Below are 22,045 nucleotides of genomic sequence, written 5' to 3' on the forward strand. Positions count from 1 at the left end.
GGTGTAGGTGAGCTTGACATCAGAGCATACCTTTTTTTTTTCCACCTCTATTTTAAAAGCCCTTTGTTAGGAGTCCAGAGTACCTGGGAGCCCTGGCTTTCTGGACACCCCCTTTCAAACCTCCAGTTAGGCCTCTTTGTCTCAGGCATTTCCAAATGTTTAGACTTACCTCTCTTTTCCTCTTTCACATGAACACATTTCATATCCTATTGTGTTAGGCCCTATGCTTTTTTGGAATGCCATAGACCACTCTCTATTAATGATTCAATAGTGTACATATGGTGCCTGGCAATGGGTTAGGTGTTGTGTAGTGCAAAATAATAGTAACAACCTTAAAAATAAACCATTTCTTGAGATATTTCTACAGACTGGGAATGACACATCATCTATTTTTATCAGTTCTTATAAAGGCAAGAGTTAGGGATTTTTATCCTCATTTATCAGAAGACTTTTAAAGAAGTCAGTAATACAGTTGGCAAGTATTAGAACCAAGATCCTGATCCAGGCCCAGCCAACTCCAAAGTCTATATTCTTTACACCATGCTAATCTCTGAATCAGTCCCAGCCATATGAAGTGGTCAGTGGACAGACCAGCATTAAGCCTCTAGATAAAGGGTCAAAATGGGTGACACAAGAGTAGAGCAGCTTACAAAAAAAGACAGTTTGTAAAAAAGAAAAAAAGATAAACTTGGCAGAGAAGTCTGTCCTTGAGATCTTGTTTGAAGAATATTTAGACGTGGACAAAAGGGTAGACAGCACTGTATCCATAACTGAAAGAACTGACAGGTCTAGCCCTGTGATTTGTCCTGGAAACTGATGAGAATAACTAACTTCTGTCACGTGAGGCACACTGTTCTAAATGCATTCACTCTTCTTTCTTAAAGCAACTGTATCCAGGACAAGGTATAGAGAAATTAATTGACTTGCTTATGACCAAATGAGAATTATTAACAGTGTTTGAACCCAGGCAGTCTGACTCCAGAGTCTGTACTCTTAATCACTATGCTAGAAGTAAGTCCAAAGGCTAGGAGCCTTGAAACATAGAGAAAGGAAGTTAGACAAATGCAGTAAGCAACAACCATTCAATGTACTGGGTAAAGGAGCACTTAAAGGAGATCGATCTGGTAGAATTTTGCAGAGGGGAATAGACAGAGGCTGCAGTGCTCAACCCAACTGGCGAACGACTGCCTGTGCAGGCTGAGCTGATGAAGGGTATGCTGGCAGTGAGGATGCAGAAGGAGCACATCTGAGCAATCCTGTGCAGGGGAGAAACTGTTTTGCATTGGATGTGCAGGTGAAAGAGAGAGGAGTCAAAGATGTTTTCTGTCTCCAAAATGAGAAATCTAGTTGAGGTAGTGATATTGGAAGTAAGATTTGGGAGCTCTCAGCACAGAGGTAATAGCTGAAACACTAAAGATGATTTTTCCAATGTACAAAGAAAAGTTCAAACCTCAGAAGCCACACCCAGTTCGGAAACTGGAGAAGGAAAACCAAAGACTAAGTCAGATTATGATGAATTTGAGAGGTAGATGGAAATCTGGGATATTGCAGTTTTAAAGGCCCGTGAAGGAAGAGCAATTTCAACAAATCATTCATATTCTCAGCTGTGTTTTGGGGTTCAGAAGAGAACATGATCTAAAGATCTAAAGCTGATTGGATTGGATTGGATTGGATGAAAAGAAGATCATTTTGTTATGTAAGCTTTAATAGGAAGGTAGGGATGGAGTACTTCTGGAGAAGGACCACTTCCACCCAGAAGTCACTAATAGGCAACAAGTTTGGTCAATAGCCAGTAATGTTGTGTGTGGATCCCAGTGGTTACCCACTAATTTTGTGACCTACCCAAAATAAGCATAATGATACCTCCAATACAGCTTCATCGTGGGAATTAGAGAAAATGTGTGTAGATGACCTAGCACAGAATCTGGCATATAGTAGGTGCTCAATCATTATTTGTTGATTGGATGACAGGTGGCACTGGGGATTAAGAAAGCAGATTTTGGGTTGGGCGCAGTGGCTTACGCCTGTAATCCCAGCACTTTGGGAGGCCAAGATGGGCAGATCACTTGAGGTCAGGAGTCTGAGACCAGCCTTACCAACATGGGGAAACCCCATCTCTACTAAAAACACAAACATTAGCTGGGCGTGGTGGCACAGGACTGTAGTCCCAGCTACTTAGGAGGCTGAGGCAGGAGAATCGCTTGAATGTGGGAGGTGGAGGTTGCAGTGAGCCAAGATTGTGCCACTGCACTCCAGCCTAAGACTGGGTGATAGAGTGAGACTCCGTCTCAAAAACAAAAAACAAAAAACAAAAACAAAAAACAAAAAACAAAAACAAAAAGCAGATTTTCATGTCATCCTCTCTACTTAGGAAAGACAGGAGAGACATACAAGTCCCAGCAGAGTGGGAAGGGAGATGCCACACTAACTTAGAGAGACCCAGAGTTCTGTCAATGCTAGTTAATGGATAATGTCCTACCTATATTGTTCCACTTCTTTAGGGACATTAGCGTTTGAGCAGAGTAGCAAAGGAGTAATACGTGATGGCTGGATATGGTGTCCACAGACTGAGTTTCAGAATTCAGGAGAGAAGAGGTTGGGATGAGATTATGATAAAGAGTGTGTTTTTAGACTTGATCCTGAGGTGCCTGCAGACTGTAGTCTGTAGAGGTGTAGGTTGAGCTATTCAGCAGGCAGTTGGATACAAGTTTAAAGCTCTGGACAATGGCCTGAGATTGTGATATTAAATTTGTTATATACCATTATTATAGTTTTAAATCAGATCTCCTATATTTATATATGTCTTTAGAACCTGAACTAAATTGTCAGTATAAATGTACTTTATATCTAAAGGCCACAAAATGATGAAAGAAGCCCACTTTCTTTTCTCTGTTGCAGAATTCCACGAGACTACTCCATGCCGCACCTTCATGATTTGTGCACCACCATCCCAGCCCAGGAACTGCCCATTGACTTGCGCCTGGCTTCTCGAGTGTATCACACTGCAAACAGGAAAGGCCACAATACCCTGCTTGGAAAATTTGGAACCTCTTTCTTAGATGATCACTTTACAGATGAAGAACAAGCAGATAGGTAAGAGTTCCACTGGTAATTTGATTTTGAACTGAATGTAAACTATCACATAAATCCTGCCTTTGAGTTCTAGATTTTAAAGACTTGATTCTATTCTTGGACACTAAAGAGAAGGGAGCAGTTTTTGTTTTTTTTCTGCCACTTCCTCAGGTATACAGTCTAGATCTGTGTCTCCATTTCCTGATGATATTAACATGAACCTATTCCCAATTGTAAGGTAACTTTAGTATTCCCAGAGTGTTACATACATGATCTCATTTGTTTGTCATCACAACTCTGGAGTACAAATGTGAAAATTGAAAGTAATAAAATTTAAGCAATTAGCTATACATAGAAAATTAAACAAATCACAGATTTGACACTTGGACCCAGTCATTTGAACTAGATTTCACCATCATTGGGCATACTTGGGTCCAGGGATCACATACAAAAGTCATTGCTCTTGGAGTTCATTCCCCTTCTTGGGTCTCACCTTCCTTTGGAATCTGCATATTCTTTTGTGGAGAGTGTATAATTTACAGCATCCTCAAAAGAAGGAGAAAAGGGAAGGAACCTAATATTTATGCAGCAATAACTATATTCTGAGCACTGTGCTGTGTGCTTTGCATGTTTCCTATTTAAATCTTCAACTGTAAGGGAGAAGTTGTAATTTCCGTTTTATTCATGAAGAAATTTAGGGTTCGTGATATCAGGTTACTTGCTGAAGTTCTTATCTCTCGATAGTGATTAGAATCCAGGTTTGTCTAACTCAAGTTTTTATCAGCCTTTTCATTATCACCCACTTAAAGATAATTTTAAGGCTTTTTTATTCTAATCACTCCCCTCATTAAATTTTAATGTGCTAGATATACTGTATATCTGTTTATATATTATATGAATGTATGTCCTTTATAAATAAAAAGAGTAAGCTTTAATCACTCTGTGCTCCCCCCACCCACAGCACCAATTTTCACCTCCAGGGAGGGATATCACCTACCCATTGAGAATGCTTGCCCTACAGTCTCTTGCCTTTCAGAAGCCTTGGTAAAAATACTGAAAAATGTACTACATGTTTTAAAACTATTACAAATATTAAATATTAAGTTAAATGGAAACTTTTTTAGTATTATAATTTAACTATCCTAGGCATATGAGAATACTATTCTAAAATATTACTTTTAATGACACTGTCACAAAATCATTAGTAACCATACTTTTCATGGCATATTTTGAATGTGTTCTCTCAAACTTGACTTCTAGTAAAAATGGCAACACTACTGCATTATTTCATGAATTAAAAATTACCTGGTTTCCCAGTGATTAGCAATCACAATTAGTTTCTATTTGAATCCCTAAAAGAAGGTCACTTTTATGTTTGTTTTCTATGTAGGCAAAAACAATTTTAGGATTTATTTATCAATCATAATTTTATACATCTAAAGCCTTTTAGTTTTGCTTTATCAAATTAAATTCTTGAAAAAAATTGTGTATGAAGAATTTTTGAAATTTCAGAACTGCTCCAGTATCTCCAGTAGAAAACAGCAGTTCAGCATGCCATTCTTTGGAATGTATGTTAAAGCCTAAAGCTGGGAGTAGAAAATAAATACATAAACATAATCTAGTAGTCATGAAACTCTACTATTTTGAGTCATTCCCATTAGCACTACGCAAGCCAAGCATCATTTAGAGGACTTACAGCTTCAATTATTCATGCAAAGTGTTAGAAATGCTGGTTTCTTTCCAATTCTGAAAATATTTTTCTTCAAGTAGACCTCACTTTCTTTTTCCGAGAGTCAATAAATGTTCTATTTGATGAGGATAATTCTTGGCAATTTGTTCCTAAGTACCAAATAAGAAGTTAATTTAAGTACTGAATATTTAATTCTCCAGCATCTATCTCTTGAGGATTACCTTGCTAAACATAGCTTAACCTTTTCAAAATATATCTGTCTGCTGAGCCTACAGGTTCAGAGAAATGTATAATTTTTTTCTGCACTACCAAGTGTTCTCAAGAAAGGTAACTGTAAACAAAATGAATACCCTTTCATTGGATGGCTTTTTGCAATTTTTTGTGCAATGATCAGTTAACTTCAAAGGTAGTAATACTTGTGGTTGTATAGTTTTAATGTTTCCTGATTTTGTTAATCATTATTTATGGCAAATACCAAGACTATTTTAATGGAATTGGAAGGGTATATACTTAAGTTTATTTGAAGTATAGTGTAGTGTTCAAACTTAACGCTTAGTTTGCTAAACAGTAATTATGATGAGAACTATACAAATATCTTGTATTGGCCATATTTTTGCTTTAAAAATAATTTGTATATTATATAGAGAAGTTTATAGACATTTATTTCAAAGTTTTGGTATGGGATTTTATATTTGAGGCTTTAAAGTAGGGGAAATCATTAAAGGTATTTAAAGACTTAGATTAATGTTAACAACTTGGTGAATAGCCTTTCAGACATCTCTTGTATATGTACGTGTTTAAACCACCCATGACATTCTATAGCCTGTGTTTCTTCACTCAAGATTGTTTGTGAACATTTAAATTATTTCATGATATTTACTGCTTTATACAAATTTTTTTTTATAGAGACAGGGTCTTGCTCTATTGCCTAGGCTGGTGTGCAATGGCATAATCATAGCTTACTGTAACCTTGAACTCCTGGGCTCCTCCCACTTCAGCCTCCTGAGTAGCACTAGGCTAATTATTATTATTTATTTATTTTTGTAGACATAGAGTCTCACTATGTTGACCAGGCTGGTCTCAAACTCCTAGGCTTAAATGATCCTCTTGCACCAGCCTCCTAAAATAATAGGATTACAGGCGTGAGCCACTGTGCCTGGCCAGATAGTTACTGCTATAACCAAGCTATGGTGACACTGTCTATGCCAATTTATGACACTGTTCTTTTCCTTACACCCTTGCCAAACTATGATTGTTATTCTTTTTGAATTTTTTGTAATCTTATTATTTTTATTCATTTCTTGTAAGGTTGAACATATTTTTAGATGTTTCTTGGTTATTTGCTTTTTTCCTTTTGAGAATTACTAGATCACATTTTGTGGAGTTGTCATTTATCTCTTCTGTATTGTTTTGTGAATGATCTTTTTATATTAAAAATTTTAGTTATTTGCCATATATATTATAGATATTTTTTTCAATTTGTTGCTTGCTTTTCAGTTTTGTTTTTGGTGTTTTATGCTATCAGAAATGTTTTAATGTAGCAATTTTTGTGTTCTAGTCTTGATGCTAATCTTAAAAAGTGTGTTTATACATTTACATTTTAATGTATTCTCTCGTATTTTCTTCTAGTAACTTTGTGGTTTCCTTTGGAAAAAAAATAAATATTTAATCCATTTGTAATTTATTTTGATAAGAACAATTTTAAAATATAATTTATTCAATGAATCTTCTTTTCCTTACTGATTTGAAATGCTAACTTTCAAATACCTTAAATTCTGACGTTATTGAGTCTATTTATGGATTTCTGTTCCATTTCACTGATTTGTCTATTTAAAACTACTTGTGTATTTCCTTGATTCACCATCAATAGAGAGTTGGTGGCAAAAATCCTGTCCTACAAACATTGGCTGACCTTTTCAAATCAGGCACCCCTTATAGCCAGCTCTTGGGTGGTGAGCAATGCCAGGCTATAAATCCCAGACTTAACCCGCTAGTTGACTTCAAATTAAAAAAGAAATTCCTAGTCAATTTTTGGAAAATATATGGACAGATCATTAGTTTTATACATTAGAACAGCAGCAACAACAATGGAAAAACCAAAGGTTAAGTGTCAAAATTCAATGTTTAATTTCATTTTTGATTATTTTATTACAAAAAACAATAAAAATATTTTAACAAATATACAAAAACATGCAAGCAAATGTGAAAATGAAAAACAATTAAAATCTTGCCATTTATAGATAACACTGTTAAACATTCTTAAATATAGGATTCCAGAGTTTTCCTTTTGCAAATAAATCATATAGAACAAAACTAGAATAATACTATATGCATAATGTTTTGTAACCTAACTTTTAAAAACTTATGTGTAAACATCTTTCCGTGTCAATAAATATTGATCCGAGTAATCAAATGATATGCCTAACTCTGTAGTAGGCACAGAGGTAGGCACTAGAGAGGCATCTGCAAACAAGAGAAACATAATCACTGCCCTCAGGGAACCTGGAGACCAGTGAAAAGAAAGGTGAATTAATTACTGTGAATGCGACAATTAATATGGAGTTGGGCAGAGTGCTATGGAAACATGTAAGAGGGGTCCCTGATTATTTGGGGAGGTTTGAGGAAATGATACTTAAATTGAAACCTGAAAGATGGATAGAAGATAGGAAGGAGGAGGGGAAAGAATGTTTTAGGTCTTTGGTACTCAAAGTATAGTCCACAAACTAGCGGCATCACCATCACCTGGGAACTTGTTAGAAATGCAGGAAATTTGTATACACTTTGAAGTTTGAGTTCATGCTGTGGACAATTGGAATCCATCTGAGAACTGGAAATAAGTCCAGTATTAGAGAACAGGAAGAGCAGTGATACATTTGAAGCTAGAGCGGAGGCAGGATTTTACAGTTACCCCGTATGTGTATGTGAGGGCACATGTGAGTGCTTGGGGGAGGGATTCTTAGTCACAGTGAATTGGGAAAGCATTGATAGGTTTTCTGAGGAAGAATGACATGATCAGGTTTGCTTTAAGATATCACAGTCCTTGTCTTCTCAATTGTGTTGGACACAGTTGATCACTTACTTTTCCAGAAGTCACATTTATCCCTTGGCCTTAGGGACCACTCCTTTCTTGGCTATCTTCCTGCTTCCTTGGCTATGACTTCTCAGTCCCTCCTCCTGGTGTCTCCTCATCTCGACTTCTCAACATTGGAGTGCCCAGGCTTACCAAGGTGATCTTATCCAGGACCATGGCTTTAAATGCCATTTATATGCTGATGACTATGAATTGGTAAGATAAATGCATGAGGATGTGCATCATATCGCTTTTTATAATAACTAAAAACTGGAAACAACCTAAGTGTCCGTCATGGAAGAATTTTAATTGTGCACTCAATAATGAGATGCATTGCAACCATAATAAAGAATGAGGTAGAGCTCTGTATTCTGAAATGGTTAGAACTAAATTCAGAAACAACATGTGTATTATATAAAACAATTTTTTCTGTGTGTGTGGGAGAAAAGTTCAAGAAACTGTTGATTGTGATCCTTTTGTTTTCATTGTACTCTTAACCCATAAAAATGAAAGCTACTTTGTTTTATTTTTTGCTTTATTTATATGGCATATATTTCCATTTTAATTTTAGTCTGTCTTAGTTGTGTCCCTTGTAGAATGCATAGACTTAAGTATTTTTTGAGCTAATCAGAATTTTTTTCTGATAGGTTTTTTTCTAATAGATTGCATCACCCCGTATTCATTTATTGTCCTATCAGATGTACTTGGTATTATTTTTGTCATTTTATATTCTCTTTTTCCTTTTTTGCTTCTTTTCTATTTCCTATAATCTGTTTCATCTGCCAGCATTTGCCTATGTGTTTTTTTGTTTGTATCATTATCTGATGTCTAATCTTGTGAGACAGAAATCTAAAGCCAACCTGTTTTTCATTTATTTGCATGTAATATATTTCTCCTACTCATCTTGATGTTTACAGAATTTTTATGTTTTGCTTTAAAATGAACAGTTTCCCTAGCATGTGTTTGAGAGTGGATTGCTTTCTAATTAATTTTTGGGGGTACATGGAAAGCCCTTCTTGTATGAAAATATAGTTCTTCACTATAAGACTTTTTTGTTTTATGTTGAGTAATGTTTCTATTCTATTTATTTTGTGCATTTCTTCAGGAATATCAATTAGCTGTATGTTGGATCTTCACTATCTTTCCTCTATATTTATCATGGTTTTGCTTAGATTTATCTCTTAAACCTCCGTTCTTCAGTGGTTTCATTTTCTGTGGTATAAATTTTAAAAAGTCCTTCTAATTTCTATTGTGAGACTGCTATGGCATTTACAGATTTTTTTCTAAATTCTATCAGTCTCTTAAGAGAATCTCTTTTGTTTATCTGAATTTTATTACCTCAAGAAACAAAGCAGAATCTTTCTAAAATATTTTTGTGTCCTATAATAAATCTTTCCCAAAAGGATGTGCTTTCTGTCACTTTTTGAATGCTATATTTCATTTTTGTAGCTTGGAGACTGTCTTCACAGAAATCATTTTGGGTTTTTCTGTGTACTCAACTTTGAATGAAGGCAAATTATTTCTGGCTCCCCAAAGTTAATATTGGCTAGATTTACCAGGCATTTTTTGACTGTTTATCTTGGAGGTATTAGAATCGTACTTTTAGATCTTAAGTAGGAGAACCAGAGATGCAGGTTTATGTTAGCAGTTGAGTCAGTCAGAATCCTGAAAGGCACTGGGGGTGGGATGGGACAGGATCTGAAAAATTTGCCTCTATAGTTTCTCTCTGTGATTGTTAAAAATATTGTACTAAGGGTGACCTTTTCCTATTGGGCTTTCTATATGGTAGATTACTATAAGCTTTTCTTCTGTGCATACACATATATTATATATACATACATTTTATGAAAATGACATTATAGATGTTATTTTGATAACATATTCCTTTGAGGATATATATCTATATATAAAAATAAAAATGTAAGGACACATATATGAGTAGTTTGACTTACTATCTCTACTGATGATAGCTTACAAATCAAATATTTAAGGTGTGCTTTTATTTGAAAGATTTTATCCAAATCCTTCAAATAAGATAGTAATATTTGTTAAGAAAATGGAAAATTATCTAACAGAAAAATGCATTGAAGTACACTACATTTATTATATAATTTTGTATTAATAACAACTCTAAGTAGTAGATAAAATCATTTTATTTCCCAAATAAAAAATGCAACATAATGATTGACTAGTCCATGTTTATGTAGCTGGTAACAGCTGGGATTCAAACCCAGGTCTTTATAATTTTAAATGTGGTTTTTATTATATTCTACTGCTTTGTGTATTTGTGAAAGGCCCTTTCATTTTTTCTCTTTATGCTTAATTTGTATACTCACCCTCATTCTGTTTTTAGGACCAATTTGACGTAATCTAGGAAGAATCTGAGGAGCTTAGTTGGATAATCTGTGTGAAGCATATTTTACTTGCCCTTGGTGGTTTGTATTTGATCAATTGTGAACCAATTTTGGAACCTGGGCTTCTGCTTATATAGGATGAGGATTTTATCTTACTATTGCTTGTTCCCTCCTAGGAACTGAAAATCCTGTTTTGATTCTAGGCCAAGGATGTGGCCTTGGTCATTGTGGGAGACTTCTCTGATGTTAATTACGGAAAGCTTTGCAGTCTCTGAATATTGCCCGATTTTATACTTCCTATCACTGGTTGCCCCCCACCCAAATGTGCCATCATCTCATGCTAAACCTTTCTAATTATAGTACACCCAAGACCTGTGGTCTGTTACACTTCATTTGTAATACTCTGTTCTGTCTCATATGCTTTTTATTTCCTACCAGTTTAGGTATCTGCGACTGACCTTCCCCTTACCATCTGTCATTTCTCAATGATCATTTCTAATCCTGGCCCCACCCCTACCCCTTACACGACCTTGTTGCTTGCTGCAGAATCCAAGCAGTGACCTAAGGTATTACACCAAAGAGCATGAGAATCACTGTGTGAGTTGGTGGTATATGTCGCAGAAGTACATTGAACAGAGTTATAAGACGTCTTAGTAGTTCCCTAGCCTAAACCTCTCATATTATGGATGAGGAGACTGAGGCAAAGCTTTGCACTCTATGTCACAGTTGGTGGCAGAGATAGAACTGGAATTAATAGTAACCTCATTTTAAATTTCTGTTATATCCACTTTGAACAAATAGCCCCATCAGTATGTCTTTAGCATGTTTTTAAAAATACAGTTTGGGATGACAAAAAATCATTTCAGTATGTACTATCAATGCCTGGCAAGAATTAACACTTGTGTATTTGTGTTTTTACATGGAAATACCAAGAAAGGAATTATTTGGAAATTTGTCTGTTTCCATAATTGCCAGTATGTGAAAGCTGGATTTTTAAAAAAGTAAAGCAGTATCATTCCACCAGATGTCACTGTTTGCATGTAGCAATGAAGTTACAATGATTAAAAATACAATTTCCCCCTCCCCAATCATGTTTTGTAAAATGTGTATATATATATACACATATATATAGTTATACACTTACTCTTCTATAGACTTGTTATTTTATCAAGACTATATTTTCTGATCTTTTTAAAACATACGAAGTATTCATATGCCTCTGCTGTAGATTTCAAAGAAAAAAATTATAAAAGACTAAAGAAAGTTATTTGTAGATTAACATTGTCAAGAAGATGAAAACCTAAAGCTTTTTCCAGACCTTGGCATATGCTTTTTAAACAACATTCTCTGTAAGTTAATGTTTTTCAAATTGTGGATTGTGACCCAGTGAGTGGGTTGTGAAATCAGTTTAGTGTGAATCAGTTTGCTATGAGCACTTTAAAAAATGGTATCTAGAATAGAACCATTGTATGTGAGATTGACTTTGATGAAACTTTTGTATGTGAGCACTCTTCAAATTTCCCTGTATACATCTTCTATGAGTTACCTAAGAGTGACTGTGATCTACATCCTGTGAAGCCTCTCGCAGGCTTTTGTACACCAAAGAGCAAGATAAATTTGTTAAGGAAGAGATAGTGAAACTGTGATGGAGAACCTGTCTGTTAGGGTCATGCCAATGTAGGGGAGGATTGCTGGAGGGAGATCCCTTCTCCATGCTTCACAAGATGTAACTCACAGTCACCTTTATGTAACTCATAGAAGATGTGTGCAGAGATTTTTTCAGAGTACTCACAACTTAGAACAAATGTTTTCCAAACTTCTTTAACAACATCATACAATCAGAAATACATTTCTCTCTCTGGCCTCATGGGATGCCAATGTGGACCCAAAAGGAGGTTTAACTTTCACTCCAAGAGAGATGGGCTTGTTTTCTTCATTCAACTCCCTCAATGATCATAAACAATAGTGGTTATAATATCAATCACTTTCTTAGCATATTCTGTGTGCAAGCCTCTTCACGCACATGATTTCTAAGACATTTGACTCTGAAAAACTCACTGTTACCATTTGTAAATGAGGAAACAGACTGAAGAAGGAAACAGCACAGTGAGGGGCCCAAATTCTGTTTTCTAACCTCATTCTAAAGGCTCACTCTTTCTACTATATTAGTGATTTTTAGTCTTTCTTGAGGATAAGAGTCATCTGGGTTGTTTGATAAGTTTGTCAATTCCCAGGCTCTATCACAAAACTACTGAATTAGGATCTTCAGAGAAGGGGTCTGGGAAGATGCAAATTTGATTTCATCCCAGGATATTCTTATGATTAGGCTGTTTTAGGAAAGATTGAGTACCTCAGTTGTTCTGCGTCTTCAGAGTGTACAGAATTACCTTCAGGGCTGGTTATAACACAGATGGCTAGGCCTCAGCTCCTGAGTTTCTGACTCAGGTCTGTGGTGGGCTCAATAATTTGCATTCCTAACAAGTTCTTATATGATAATAATGCTGCTCAATAGGGAACACACTTTGAGAACTCCCAGCATCTCATGCCTTACCAGTGATTCTGTTTCCCAGGGCAGAGTATGGGGCTGGCTTTGGCTGTGAGACTTTTCTTACTCAGCCAAAATTCAATAATATTTATTTAGTACCTACTCCATTCAAGTTTTTGGGAGACAGAAAATGAGTAAGTCTCACTTTTTCTCCCAAACAAGCCTATGCTCTACTGTGAAAAAGGCATATGGAATAGAATGCAGTATATTGTATAATGAAAGAGCAGATGAAATGCAACAGGGAAACCAGGGAGTCAGACGTGAATCTGGGCTGGGTAGAGGAGGATTTGTAAAGGTCTGATGGAGGAGTTGAGATCTGAAGGTCTTGCTCTCATCATTCTCCATTTCCATAGCCACTCAGTACTATAATGGCCTGTTGATTTTGCCTGTTTCCCCTATTGCTCCTGGAGTAATCCCAATACATAAGGCATTTTTTTTTTTTTGCATTGCAAATGTAGCTTGGGTGGGAGGTGGGGGGAAGGAAGCAGAGTTGGCAAAGTAGATGGTGCCCAGACTGTGAAGGACCCTGACTGCCGGAGTCAGGAGCTTGGGTTTTATATACTGTGTGTGTAGTCAGTGAGATGTTTGGAGAAGGGGTGACTGATAACAACAGTTTCAGGGATATGTGGCATGGATTGGAGGAGGGAGGGTCTGGAAGTAAGGGACCAGCAAAGATGGTATCACAGGACTCAGATGAGAGAAGATGCAATGAACAGGAGAGACATCATGGAGGGAGAATGAACAGAAATAGTCATTACTGTTGGGAGTGAGGAAGAGATTGGTGATGAAGAGATTTTCAGTCTGACCCACTGAGATAGTGGTGTTTTCCAGAGAGAACTCTAGAAAGGGTTGGTTCTTTTCTCTGGACAGAAAGAAGGAAGCAGGGAAAATCTGGATAAAATTTTCCAGGTAAGTGCTTCATCTTTGTCATACAGGAACATAAAGGCTAACCTTAGGTAAGACTTTCCACCAAAGCCTCCATTCATGTCTACCAGAACTATGCACTCTAGAATGTCCAATGACCTTCACTTTCTTCCAACCAGTCCACATTTCTGTTTATTTAGCATGCTTTTGGAATATGAAAGAGCAAAAGACAGTAAGTTATAAATGACTTTTACTATCCTGTTTCTGGCTTAGAGCCAGAGAAACGTACAGATAACTTTTAGATAGCTTCTAAATAACTTCTTAGTCACCACTCTCCTCATCACCATCTCCTTCTCCTCCCAACCTATCTTAGAAATACTTATTGATCCTGATGTATGTATTCACTTGGCTCATTCTCTTAGTCCCTAGACATTCCCCTGTTCTTTTGTTTTTCTGGATACACTGGAATTCAGCTTCAGAAAACAGAAACATCTTGTATTAGTCTGTTCATATGCTGCTAATCAAGACTGGGTAATTTATAAAAGAAAGAGGCTTAATTGACTCACAGTTCTGCAGGCCTGAGGAGGCCTCAGGAAACTTACAATCATGGTGGAAGGGGAAGCAAATATGTCCTTCTTCACATGATGGCAGCAAGGAGAAATGATGAACAAAAGGGGGAAAAGCCCCTTATAAAACCATCAGCTCTTGTGATAAATCACTCACATCATGAGAACAGCACGATGGGGTAACCACTCCCACGATTCAGTTACCTCCCACCGGGTCCCTCCCACAACACATGGGGATTATGGGAACTACAATTCAAGGTGAGATTTGGATGGGGACACAGCCAAATCATATCACAGCTGTAGCTATTTTAAGCAAAAAAGGACTTAGTAATGGGAATTTGGTGTTTTAAAATCAATGAGAGGGTCAGAAAAATGGGGCATTAGGTAGGGAGATCTCCTGGGGATGACTCACAGAGCATGTTTAACTGGCTGCCTAGGACGCTGCTGCTCCTGACACAGGAAGGCGGCATATCTGGAAGCCAGCACTGGCAACATACCACCTTAACTGAGATTCAGGGATTAAGTAGTCTTAACTATCACAGCTTTGGACTCTGGAGCCACACTGTGTCTGTTTGACGTGCTCCTTGGCAAAAAACAAACAAATAAAAAACACAACTCACAAAGTCGTAACTTTACTGGAACACTGCTACAGAAGAACTCAACATTGTCATGACTGTACTTGCCAATAGAAACGTCAGAACCTTCTGCCTTCTAAATTGCATTTGGTTAGTGGATTCTAAATAACATCTAGAACACTGGCTTCAGGAGAGTTGTTTTTTTTTTTTTTGTAAGATAGAATCTGACTCTGTTGCCCAGGCTGGAGTGCAGTGGCGTGACCTTGACTCACTGGAACCTCCGCACTCTGAGTTAAAACAATTGTTGTGTCTCAGCCTCCTGAGTAGCTGGGACTACAGGTGTGTGCCACTATACCCAGCTAACTTTTGTGTTTTTAGTAGAAGACGAGGTTTCACTTTGTTGACTAGGTTGGTCTTGAACTCCTGGTCTCAAGTGATCTCCCTGCCTCAGCCTCCCTAAGTGCTGGGATTACAGGCATGAACCACCATGCCTGGCCAAGAGAGTTTTACCTTTCCATCCTTGGCAGTTCAGAAAAGCACGTTAGACGGAGGATGGAATGGGTGTTAAGTGGCAGTGGTATTCACCTTGCTGGGAGTAGAGTTTTAAACTCTCTTTGAATTCAAGTATTTTAGTAGGTAAGATAGGAAGCTTTTATTCATGACTCTACTCTGACAAAGCCATATCTTCTCCAGCCTGGCTCTGAGTGGGTCTACTTCTTAACAGCAGGAATGATGGGATTTGAGGATTTCACTGTATTATTAACCTGCTGTAATCAGTTGGGTTTTTTGTATGCTTAATTTTCACATTTGGTAACTCATAAAGTGATTCTTCATATAATAGTGTATCAATAAGTTAGAGGAAATAGTAGCTCTAAATGCTTCAATGTGAAATTGATATATCTATAATATGTATGTGGCACTTGACTATGTATATATTCTTGGATATTTTGTCTTTATGTTCATTTTATATTTATTTTACAGTTAAGTGTTACAGTACAAAAGTTAATGTATTTTTAAGCCAGTCTGTAGGTCAGTAATTAATGACACATTTTACCTTCAAATTTTGATTTATCTCATCTCTTTAGCTTAATCTTGTATTGATAAGTTTTGTTCCATATATATTCTTATGTATATGTAGCTTGTAGTCTAAAAGAAAGACTTGATGCCTGAACAGTTTTCTGTTCATCCCAGCAAGAAGGGAAAACCATAATGTGAGAAGGCACTTCTGCTTAGGCTGATGCTTTGCCCCAGTCCAATAAATGAAACTCTGTGTGTATATGTGGGCTTGGAATGGGGAGTAGGTGAGAGAACAGAAGGTAGAGAAGGTTTTTTTTTTAACCTCTTTTGTAACTAGGCTTTCATAGGGTGAATTTATTATTCCAGTATACATTTATTATTCCAGTATATTTTGTTTCATTACAAAATCATCATAAATATTACTATTAAAATGTATTAAGAACCAGATATTAGCAGTTTTTGGATTATTTCTCATTTTAGATTATCTGATTTCTACACAATCTCCGTTTAGTGCAGATGTCAAATGTCCATGTGTTTATTTCAGTGGAGTTATGAAATGAGGGCAAATATCTTATGCTTTGTCAATTACTTAAAAAACAAACTTATTGTTTTTATCACATTGTAGAATATTATATGGAATTCCTGTTACGGATGACAACCAAGAATATGTCCATATTCCTCTGACACCGCAAGGGATACCACCTGAATTGGCACAAGGAACTAGAGAGCATGTTCACAAACCACACTTGCAAGTCTTGGGAGAGGAAGTAAGAAACTTTCTGTAATATTAGTTTTTTGTACCTCACGGGTCCTCAAACTTTTTGATTTCAGGAAACTTTATTTACTCTTAAAAATTGTTGAGGGCTGGCCAGGTGTGGTAGCTCACGCCTGTAATCCCAGAACTTTGGGAGGACACAGCGAGAGGGTTGCTTGAGCCCAGGAGTTTGAGTCCAATCTGGCCAACATAACGAGACCTTGTATCTACAAATAATAACCCAGCTGGGTGGCACACATCTGTGGTCCCAGCTACTTGGGAGGCTAAGATGAGGGAATCACTTGAGCCCAGGCAATTGAGGCCTCCAATGAGCCGTGATTGCACCACTGACCTCTAGCCTGGACAACAGAAAGAGACCCTGTCTCAAAAAAAATTATTGAAGACCTCATAATTTTTAATGTGAATTATATCTATTAACATGCTAGGAAGCCAATAGAGCTTTGGGGAATCTGAGGGACTGTAACAAAAGATCTAGTATTTGTGTTATCACAAAAGATGGGGAGAGACTGAAAAGTATTGAAATAAATTATATCTGAAAAGTTACCAGTTTGGCAAAAGGCAGAAAGCTATAGATTCAGGAGTCTGAGCAAATCCCAAACTGGAAAAATCCAAAGGAATATAGAACAAATCACATAATATCAAACTTCTGAAAATGAAAGATAAAGAAAAACCAAACATCAATCTAAGAAAAGTGGGAATGGCTATATTAATATCAGATAAGATAGACTTCCAAGCAAGGAAAGTTCTCAGAGACACAGAGGGGCATTATATTAAGATAAAGAAAGCAACAAAAAAGAAAGGACATGCTACCTGTAGGGGAAAAACAATTTGAATGGAAATGGGTTTCTCATGAGAAGTGATGGAGGCCAGAAGTAAGCGGCAGAACATTTTTCAAGTACTGGAAGAAAACAACTATGTTCCAGAATCCTATGTCCAGAAAAATATCCTTTAGGAATGAAGGAATCAAGACATTCTCAGATAGAAGAAAATTTGTTGCCAGCATACCTACCCTAAAAGAATGGCTAGGAAAAGTTCTCTAAAAAGAGAGAAATAAGAGAAAAAATCCAGGAATATATAGAAGGAACAAAACCCACGTAAAGCAAAAATATGGGTAAGTACTATAACACTTCCTTCTCCTTTTGAGTTTTCTAAGTTATGTTTGTCTGTTGAAGCAAAATTTATCATGCTGATGTGGTTGTAACAGGATATAGAGGAAATATTTAAGACATATTTTATGTCTTAAAGAGACATAAAGGGAGGTGAGATTTCTACATATCACTTGAACTAGTAAAATAATACCCTCAGTCAATTGTGGTAAGCTATATTTATAAAATGTAATACTTAGAGTAACAATTAAAAAACTATACAAAGAGATACACTAAAAACACTATAAATAAATAAAAGTAGAATTCTAAAATATGTTCAAGTAATGTACAGGAAGACAGGAAAAAGAAAACAGAGAAACAAAAGAAACCAGAGCAGACAGGAAACAAAATCTAAAATGACAGACTTAAACCCTAATTTAAATGTAAATGGTTTGAATTTAGCAATTAAATGACACAGTGGTAAAATGGATTAAAACACATGACCCAGATATATAATATTTACAAGAAACAAATTTAAAACATAAGGATATAGCCAGTTTGAAAATAAAAAGGTTAAAAATACACAAACATCCATCAAAGAAAAGTGGGAATGGCTATATTAATATCAGATAAGATAGACTTCCAAGCAAAGAAAGTTCTCAGAGACACACAGGGCATTACATAATGATAAAAGTATCAGCACATCAAGAAAACATGCCAGTCTTAAAAAATATATGCACCAGACCATAGAACTGCAAAACATGCAAAGCAAAATCTACGAACTGAGAGGAGAAATAGACAATTCCACAACTATAGTTGGAGAGTTCTGCATTTCTCTCTCAAGAATTCATAGAACACTTAGAAAATCAGCAACAACCTCATCAACCAGTAGGTTCCAGTTGAAATTTATAGAACACTGTACCCAACAAAAGCAGAATGCATATTCTTTTCAGATGCCACGAAACATATACCAGAATAGAGCAAATCCATAATGGACTAAAACTAGAAATCAGTAAGAGGAAGATAACAAAAATCTCCAAACACTTAGAATCTAACAGAATCTAACTCCAAACAGTACAACTATGAATAATCTATGGTAAAGGAGAAGTTGCTAGGAATTTAAAAAATACATTTAACTGAATGAAAATGAAAATACAACATATCAAAGTTTGTGGGACATAGCTAAGCAGAATTTATAGCACTAAATGTTTTCAATAGAAAAGAGAAAGTCTCAAATTAATAATTTAAGCTCCCACTTAAGAACCAAGAAAAAAAGAGCAAAATGAACCAAAAACAAGCAGAAGGAAGGAATAAAAACAGAAATCAATCAAATGGAAAACAGAAAAACAGTAAGGAAAATTAATGAAAGGAAGAGCTAGTCATTTGAAAAGATCAATGAAATTAATCTCTGGCAAGACTGACAAGAAAAAAAGAAAAGCCATAAATTACCAATATTATAAATGAAATGAGATGTTACTACAGACCCTGTAGATATCAAAAGATTAATATAGGAATACTATGAACAACTCTATACGCACATACATTTGATTAGTTAGATGACGTGAAGAAATTCTCGAAAAACACAAACTACCACAACTCACCCAGTATGAAATAGATTATTTGAATAGCCCTATAAGTATTAAGGAAATTGAATTGTTGATTTGTAGAACATTCCACTTCTCCTAAATATGTAAGCCCAGATGATTTTACTAGAGAGAATTCTACCACACATTTAAGGAACAGTTAACACTGATTCTATACAATCTCTTTAAGAAAATAAGAGGAGGGAAGACTTCTCAATTCATTTTTTGAAGCTAGTAATACCCTAGTACCTAAACTAGGCAGTAAACAAACAAACAAACAAACACCCAAAAGGAAGAAAGAAAAATGCAGACCAATATCCTTGCTATGGTTCAAATGTTTGTCTCCTCCAAAACTCATGTTGAAATTTAATTGTTATTGTAACAGTATTGAGAGGTGGGACCTTTAAGATGTGAGTAGGCCCTTATGGGTGGGAAGAATGCTATTAGAAATGGACAAGTTCAGCCCTCTTTCTCCCTCTTGGCCTTTCTGCCTTCCCCATGTGAGGACATAGTAAGAAGACCTACATCAGATGCTAGTGTCTTGATCTTGGACTTCTTTCCAGCCTCCAGAACTGTGAGAGAATAAATTTTTATTCTTTATAAATTACCCAGTCTCAAGTGTTCTGTTATAGCAGTGCAAAACAGATTAAGACAACTCCTTATAAATATTGGATATAAAAATCCTTAACAAATGTTAGGTCATAGAATTTAAAATACATGAAAGGAATTATCCACCATGACTTTAGGGAATTATCCCAGAGATTTGAGGCTGGCTCAGTACTGGAAAGTCAATCTTTGTAATTCATCATTTTAACAGAGTAAAGAAGAAAAATTACATGATCATATTAATCAATGAGGAGAAAGCATTTGACAGATTTCATCACCCATTTTCATGATAAAAATTTTCAGAAAAATAGGAATGGAGGGAAACTTCTACAGCTTGATAAAGAGCAGCTACAAAAACCTACAGCTAACGTAGTATTTAATGGTGAAAGCCTGATTGTTTCCCCATACCACTCTTATTCAACATGGTGCTGGAAATTCTAGGCAGTGCACTAAGGCAAGAAAGGGAAAGAAAAGCTTGCAGACCAGAAAAGAAGCAATACAGCTGCCCCTATGTGCAGATGACATGATTGTCTACATAGAAGATTCTGAGGAATCAGCCGGGTGCAGTGGCTCATGCCTGTAAGCCCAGCACTTTGGGAGGCCAAGGCGGGCAGCTTGCTTGAGCCCAAGAGTTTGAGACCAGCTGGGGCAACATGACAAAATCCCATCTCTACAAAAAATACGAAACTTAACTGGGCATGGTGGTATGTGCCTGTAGTCCCATGGCCTTAGGGCTTTCTGGGAGGCTGAGGTGGGAAGATCACCTGAACATGGGAGGTTGAGGCTGCAGTGAGCCATGATCATGCCACTGCACTCCAGCCTAGACAACAGTGAGATCCGCATGTCAATAAATAAATAAATAAATAAGTTCTGAGGAATCTGTACAAGAAAAATCTCACAGAACTAATAACTGAGCTCAGTAAAGTGACAGGATACAAAATAAACATGAATAATTCATTGTATTTCTATGTATCTATAGATGAACATGTACTGAAGTATATACTGAAATTAAAACTGTATCATTTATAATTGCTTAAAACTGAAATAATTAAGTGTAAATCTAACAAAGCATGTGTAAGAGTTAGATGCTGAGGACTACAAAATGCTGATAAAAGAAATAAAAGTGATCTAAGTAAATAGAGAGATTCCCTATTTATAGATTGGAAGAATCAGGATAGTAAACCTGTCATTTCTCCTCAAATTGATATACAGATTTAAGCAATTGCTGTCAAATTTCCAGCAAGGCTTTTTTTGTACATGTAAACAGGAGTATTCTAAAGTTTGTATGGAAGTGCAAAGGAAGTAGAATAGCTAAAATAATTTTGGATAAGAAAAATGAAATGGGAGAAATCAGTTTAGCTGACTTCCTGAGTTACTGTGTTACAGTCATTAAGATTGTGTGGTCTTGGTGGATGCATAGGCCTATAGATCAATGGGACAGAATAGAAAACCCACAAATGGACTCCTACAGATATGCACAACTGATTTTTTTTATAAAAATGCAAAAAGTATTCAATGGTGTAGGATGGCCTTTTCAAACAATTGCTGCTGAATCAATTGTACATCCCTTAACCAAAAAAAGAACCCTGACCTAAGTCTTGCATCCTATAAAAAATTACTTACAATAATAATTCATAGACAAATGTAAAATATAAAACCATGAAACTCGTAGAAAAAATAGGAGATCATTGGGATTTAGGACTAGGCAAAGCATTCTTAGACTTGACACCAAAAGCACTATTTGTACAAGGAAAAATAGGTAAATTGGACTTCATCAGAATAACTTTTTTTCTCTTCAAAAGACCCTGTTAAGAGGATTAAATACAAGCCACAGACTCGGAGAAAATATTTTGCAAAACACATATCCAGCAAAAAATTAGTATCTAGAATACATAATGAATTTTCAAAACTCAATATAAAAAATCTAACTGGAAAGTGGGCAAAACCATTAATAAACATTTCACCAAATAGGATATGTAGATGGCAAAGAAGCATATGAAAAGATGCTCAACACCATTAGCTGTTAGGGAAATGCAAATTAAAACCACCATAAAATATTACTACAGAATGGTTAAAATAAAATAATAGTGATAACACCAAATGCTAGTAAGGATGTTTAAGAGAAATAGGATCATTGATATATTGTTTTTGGGAAGGTAAAATGGTACAGATGTCTAGAAAGCAGTTTGGTAATTAGAGAAAAATCCAAAGTATGCATGCAGTTCTGTAAGATAAAGTGTCCG

General features: G+C 36.1%; 1 protein-coding gene across 2 annotated transcripts in view; it reads left to right on the forward strand.

The window, feature by feature from the left end:
- Positions 1-22,045, forward strand: part of TTC6 (tetratricopeptide repeat domain 6) — a 234,798-nt gene that overhangs the window by 101,597 nt on the left and 111,156 nt on the right. For both annotated transcript variants that reach the window (XM_073010817.1, XM_007986533.3), the window contains 2 exons: positions 2,899-3,093; positions 16,379-16,520. In XM_073010817.1, coding sequence (XP_072866918.1) covers positions 2,899-3,093; positions 16,379-16,520 — 337 coding nt within the window. The remainder of the gene's footprint in view (positions 1-2,898; positions 3,094-16,378; positions 16,521-22,045) is intronic.

The sequence above is a fragment of the Chlorocebus sabaeus genome, chromosome 24, assembly GCF_047675955.1.
Source record: "Chlorocebus sabaeus isolate Y175 chromosome 24, mChlSab1.0.hap1, whole genome shotgun sequence".
In the NCBI taxonomy this organism is placed as follows: domain Eukaryota; kingdom Metazoa; phylum Chordata; class Mammalia; order Primates; family Cercopithecidae; genus Chlorocebus; species Chlorocebus sabaeus.